The 6,788-nt window shown below is 41.8% G+C and overlaps 1 protein-coding gene across 1 annotated transcript in view; it reads right to left on the bottom strand.

The window, feature by feature from the left end:
* Nucleotides 1–6,788, bottom strand: part of RDX (radixin) — a 93,485-nt gene that overhangs the window by 80,535 nt on the left and 6,162 nt on the right. Inside the window, 2 exon segments of the mRNA XM_042780371.1 lie at nt 5,773–5,835; nt 5,838–5,864. Of these exon segments, the coding sequence (XP_042636305.1) occupies nt 5,773–5,835; nt 5,838–5,864 (90 nt within the window).

The raw sequence follows: 6,788 nt of genomic DNA, 5'->3' as shown, positions 1-6,788 counted from the left end.
GGTCTGCTCCTGACCTGATCCCGAACCTGCCACCTAGCCTCACATACTACCTAAACCTAAGGTGAAGCCTGCTGTTAGATTCTTGAATTCAGGCTTAAGGGAAGTTGCTAAAACACAGAACAGTGACTGAAGAATTGGGCTCAAATGTGAGTGATCAATATAGTGGCACTGAGGAAGAGAAAGACAGAGAGAGGTACGTGGGAAGTACAGACAACAAAGATGAACCCATTTGCACATATAGTGGTCAGAGAAGACAAACACGGGTATATGGGTGGATAGATGGGTGGACAGGCTGAAATATTAGGTATGTATATGAAGTGGAAAGTGCACCCAATAACACGTATATAGGACTGGCAGACAGTGGTCCAATAACTTTATTGTATGATCTGAATTCCCAGGTATATAATAGGGCTGACAAGGGGCAAGGTTGTAGTCACTGCTTGGTCACAGCCAGCTACCCAGAGGGACGGAGCAGTTGAACCTGTGGGCTTCAGACAATGGCCGCAGAGGACATCAAGCTCACCTGGCATAACATACTACACAAAACACTGTTCCACCTCCTACTGTGGCAAATAGCGACTGAGATCTTAAAAGCTTGCAAGGTGCCATCTAGATGCAACGATGAGTCTCTCCTCATCCAGAGCCAAGAAGAATGAAGGAAACCAAAAATTCATGGAAACATTAGTCCTAGCGACTGGTACACCATCCGATCTGCAGCCTATACAACTATGAGACCAGAAGAAATAGATGGTGCTCGGCTACTACTGTCAACCACTTGGAAGAGGATCTTTGTAGGAGATCCTGGATAGACAGGGGGAACAATGTGGAACAAAACTCAAAATCATTTGGAGAAAAAAAAAAGGCGGGGAACAGGTTTGCTGGCCCGAGGGAGCCTGGTGGAACCACTGAGACCATGGCCCCTAGCTGCCCTTCAGGTCTGGAATTGAACACACACCTGTGGCTTCCAGCCAAACAACAGACAGGCATATCAGTTGAGCATTTACCTGAGGTAGATACACTCCTTGGAGAGAACCACCATGAGAGAAAGAAGGACTGCTCAGGCATAGTGAGTGCATGGAGGGATGGACACGGGGAAGAGGTAGCTATCGGGAGGAAGTGGGAGGGGAGATGTTGCATTATGCTAAATTGTAGTCAATGTCATGAGACAAAGTGTATGTGAACTGCTGTATGGAAAGTATTTGCTCTGTAAATTTTCATCCAAATCACAATTAAAAAAAAAGAACTGGGCTCAAGTATAGCAAGGATCATGGAGCCAGCGTGGGATCAGGCAGTGTTTCTTTCTGCTGTGCATGGGGTCGCTATGAGTCAGAAACGATTCGACAGCACCTGACGACAACAGACTTTCATTTACAATATGAAATACGAGTGCATATGTGAGAGGAGGCAGTGTGCCGCAGGTTCAGAGCCAGCAGCCGGAGGAGGGAACCAGGAAGAGAGAGGTGGTGGCACACAGCAGCTTTGGAGCCAGTGGCCAGAGGAAGAACCCAGGAAGAGAGAGAGATGGCGTGGGGCAGGTTCATAAAGGCTGAGGGAGACCAGGAAATGAGCAGAGCAGTTTGGAACAGCTAAAGAAGACGCACTTGTCTGTCAGTTTGTCGTACTATGGTGGCTTGCGTGTTGCAAGCCTGTGGTAGGCAGGTTTCAGTGGAGCTTCCAGCCTAAGTCAGACTCAGAAGAAGGAAGAGCCCATCCACATCTCAAAGAATTGTCTGGTGAAAACCTTATAAACAGCAATGAAACACTGTCTTATATGAGAAGAAACAGCTGCAAACATCTATTAAAAATTGGAACATGGAATGTATGAAGTATGAATCCAGGAAAATTAGAAGTTGTTAAAAATTAAATGGACTGGTTTTTGCCATTTTGAATCAGACAATTACATGATCTACTATGCCAGGAAGATCCATCCTGAAGTACAACACTGTTAGTGATAGGATAATATCCATATGCCTACAAAAAAACAAGTAAATGACTATTATTATTCAAATTTATGCACCAACCACCAAAGCCAAAGATGTGGAAATTGAAGATTTCTACCAATTTTTGCAGTCTGAAATTGACCAAACACACAATCAAGATGTGTTGATTATCACTGTGATTGGAATACAAAAGTTGGAGACAAAGAAGAATCACCAATAGTTGGATAATATGGCCTTGGTGATAGAAATAACACTGGAGATTGCATGACAGAATTCTGCAAGACAACAAATGACTTTTCTCAACAACACAAACGGCAGCTATACACATGGACTTTGCCATATGGAGTACACAGGAATCAGATCAACTATATCTGTGGAAAGAGGCGATGGAATAGCTCAGTATCTTCAGCAGCAGCTGATTGTGGAACAGACCATCAACTACTCATATGCAAGTTCAAGCTGAAACTGAAAACAATTAAAGTAACTCCACGAGAGCCAAAATAAGACCTTGATTTTATCCCTCCTAAATTTAGAGACCATTTAAAGAATAGATTTGATGCACTGAACACCAATGACCGAAAACCAGAGGAATTGTGGGATGACATCAAGAACATCATCCATGAGGAAAGCAAAAGGTCATTAAAAAGACAGGAAAGGAAGACAAAACCAAAATGGATGTCAGAAGAGACTCTCAAACTTGCAGGAACCATCCAAAGAAGATGGAAGGAATACACAGAGTCACTGTACCAGAAAGAACTGGTCAATGTTCATCTACTTCAGGAGGTGGCATATGATCAAGAACCAATGGTGCTGAGGAAGTAAGTCAAAGCTGCATTGAAGTAACTGGCGAAAAACAAGGCTCCAGGAATTGAAGGAATACCCACTGATACGTTTCAAACAAACAGATGTTGCGCTGGAGGCACTCACTCGGCTATACCAAGAGATCTGGAAGACAGCCACCTGGCCAACTGACTGGAAGTGATCCACAATTGTACCCATTCCAAAGAAAGGTGATTCCACAGAATGTGGAAATTATCAAACAGTATCATTAATATCACATGCAAGTAAAATATTACTGAAGATAATACAAAAATGTTTGTAGCAGTATACTGACAGCGAACTTCCAGAAATGCAAGCTGGATTCAGAAGATGACATGGAACAAAGAAGATCGCTGTTGATGTCAGATGGATCTTGGCTGAAAGCAAGAATACCAGAAAGATGTCTACTTGTGTTTTATTGACTATGCAAAAGCATTTGATTATGTGGATCATAACAAATTAAGGATAACATTGAGAAGAATGGGAATTTCAGAACACTTAATTGTACTCATAAGGAACCTGGTACATATACCAAGAGGCTGTAGTTTGAAAAGAACAAGGGGTACTGCATGGTTTAAAATCAAGAAGGGAGTGTGTCAGGGTTGTATCCTTTCAGCATACTTATTCAATCTGTATGCTGAGCAAATAATCTGAGAAGCTGGATTATAAGAAGAACATGGCATCAGGATTGGAGGAAGAATCGTTAACAACCTGCAATATGGAGATGATACAACTTTGCCTGCTGAAAGTAAAGACGACTTGAAGCACTTACTGATGAAGACTGAAGACAGTCTGCAATATGGATTACACCTCAATATAAAGAAAACAAAAATCTTCACAACTGGACCAATAAACAGTATCACAATAAATGGAGAAAAGACTGACGTTGTCAAAGACTTCATATTACTTGGTTCTACAATCAACACCATTGGAAGCAGCAGTCAAGACATCAGAGGACATATTGCATTGGGCAAATCTGTTCAAAAGACCTTTTTCTAGTGCTGAAGAGCAAAGACATCTCTTTGAAGTCTAAGGTGTACCTGACCAAGCCATGGTATTCTCAACTGCCTCATATGCATGTGAGTGCTGGACAGTGAATAAGAAGACCGAAGAAAGGTCGATGCTTTTGAACTGTGGTATTGGCGTAGAATGCTTAAAATACCATGGACTGCTAAAAGAACTAACAAATCTGTCCTGGAAGAAGTGCAGCCAGAATGCTCTTTGAAAATGAGAATGGCCAGATTTCATCTCATTTACCTTGGTCATGTTGTCAGAAAGGACCATTCCCTGGAGAAGGATAATCATGCTTGGTAAAGTGGAGGGTCAACAAAGAAGGGGAAGGCCCTCAACAAGATGGACTGACACATTGGCTGCCAACAACAGGCTAAGGTATAGCAGGGATTGCGGGGCTAGCACAGGACCAGGCAGTGTTTCGTTCTACCATGCATACAGTCGCTATGAGTTGAAGACAACTTGACAGCACCTAAGAACAACAACATGTGTGTGTATATAAATATGGTGATATATTACGTATCAAATACTGTGTTTTACACAGATTCTCATTTAATTTTCCTTATAGTCCTCTGAAGGAGTAATGTTATCATCATTATAATTACAAAGAAGGAGCTCTGGTGGCATAGTGACTAAGGCATTTGACTGCTAACCAGAAGGCTGGCGGTTCAAACCCACCAGCCGCTCCTCGGAAGGAAGACTGGGCAATCTACTTCCTTAGTGATACTGCCTTGGAAACCCAAGAGGGGGTCACTATGAGTCGGGTCTGACTTGACGGCAGTGGTTCTTAATTATACAGATGAGAAAAATGAAGCAAGAAGTGAGTAAATAATTTGTTCAAGTGCAAACAACTACAAGTAGGATTCTACTGCAGGCAGTGTGGTTCCAGAGCCCACACTTTAAACCACTACATTTTACTGAACTATAAAAAAGGATGCTTTGTTTTCCCTGGTATCCAAATGAAAGCAATTCTATTCAATAAGCATTTTATTTCCCAGTATCAAATACAAAAACCTCTAATTGCTGATTAGTTTCTGGGTATCCCAAACATTTTGCTCACTATAAATAACATTTCAATTTGCCGTGAAGTACAAAAAATACTAACTCTACTCACATTTTTATTCTGTTTAGAATATAGATAGACTACACGTTTATAAATAGGAGGCCTAGAAAAAGGAACAGAAGTGGTCACAAGGCCAACTATCTATAATGTATGGTACATGCAGCTATTTTTAATTTTGCTTTAAAAATGTGAACACAGACACACACTCAAAATCTTCAAAGTTCATTAATTACCTTAATCAGGAGATTAAGTATACTATTTGTCAAGAGAAAACAACTTTTCAGGAATTTTTCATTTCATCAGGTTTTAGATCAGTATGAGACAGAATGATAACAAATAAAACAAAGGTATCTAATATGTTACCTACTGGTATAATGCCAAAAATTCTGTCTTTAAGATCAAGTTAGTCTGGTCACAGACCTTTACTCTCCTGCTCCTATGTTAAAGTTTATTCTAAGCTTCATGCAAGACATATGTATCACTTTCCTCTCTCCTTTGCAATCATCTCATCATCTTTGTTAACACTTGACCTCTGAGCACCAATCTCCTTCCTCTTTTTCTTAATAAAACATGATTACTTACAATAAATGATTCTCAATCTTGATTTAGCATTACCTGGGAGCTTAAAAAAAAAACAGCTGATGTTCTGAGGAAGTCCTAGACAATTAAATCAGAATCTCTAGAGGTGGTTTCCAAGCATTGCCTGTTTAGTTAAACTCCAAAGGTGATTCTAATGTATACTCAAGTGGCAGAAAGACAAAGTCAGGAGCCCAAGTTTCTTAACATAAATGGACTTCCTATTCCAATCCCTGCCTAGCATATTATAAGCCTATGACACCAAACTGCTATTAGCTGCCTATCACAGCCTGCAAGTCCATATGCCTTTGTACTTACTATCTCCTCTGTCTAGGAGCTCCACCCATTCCACTACTTCCTTACCTGCCTAATTAATGCCTCCTCCTCATGCTTTAAAGGTTCTGTTCCAGGATCACTTCTCCAAGCAAGCTTTCCTCATTACCCTCCACTTTCACCTAGAAGAAATAAAATAACCCTCTTCTGTACTCTCTTAAAGGAGCTCTGATAGCATAGTGCCTGTGATGGTTATGTTTGTATGTCAACTTGGCTATGCCTAGTGGGGCTAGTGGCTGGGCAGCTGGATGTAGTATTCCCCATGATGAGACTGGTAATCAACTCCATGGTGGAATCTCTACTAAGAGCAGCTGAGTAGCTGTCTTTGGGTATGTGGTCTGCTTCCTGTATATAAGGAGAAGCTTTGAGAATGGTCTCTAGCCTATTGCACGCTTGGACCCTGCATATAGCCATGTTGTTGCTCAGCAGCCTGCTATGCTCTGCCGACCTTGGGACTTACAATGGACTTAAGTCAATGGCCTGCCGTGTGGTAACATCGGGACTGTGCCTTCTTACTTGTCAACCTTGGGGTTTCTCAGCCTCAGCAGCCAGCAGCTGTCTGAGTGAAGAAAAGCCTCTAGCTCCACTGGGTCAGAAGCAGGAGGCAGAGCAGGTCCCCAAAGTTGAAGGGCTTTTACTCAGCCCCTAGAGCCTGGCACTTTGAACTTGGACTTAAAGCCTCCAAATTGTAAGAATAAACTCCTGAGACATCAAGCTCAACAACTGGCATAACATACTACACAAAACACTGTTCCACCTCCTACTGTGGCAAGTAGCAACTGAGATCTTAAAAGCTTGCAAGGTGCCATCTAGATGCAATGATGGGTCTCTCCTCATCCAGAGCCAAGAAGAATGAAGGAAACCAAAAATTCATGGAAACAATTAGTCCTAGCGACTGGTACACCATCCAATTTGCAGCCTATACAACTATGAGACCAGAAGAACTAAATGGTGCCCGGCTACTACTGTCAACCACTTGGAAGAGGATCTATGTAGGAGATCCTGGATAGAGAGGGAGAACAATGTGGAACAAAACTCAAAATCAT

This window comes from Orycteropus afer, unplaced genomic scaffold (assembly GCF_000298275.1).
Source record: "Orycteropus afer afer isolate SDZICR_OR568_19922 unplaced genomic scaffold, OryAfe1.0 scaffold00036, whole genome shotgun sequence".
Taxonomy (NCBI): domain Eukaryota; kingdom Metazoa; phylum Chordata; class Mammalia; order Tubulidentata; family Orycteropodidae; genus Orycteropus; species Orycteropus afer.
This window is presented reverse-complemented; position numbering and strand designations above follow the sequence as displayed.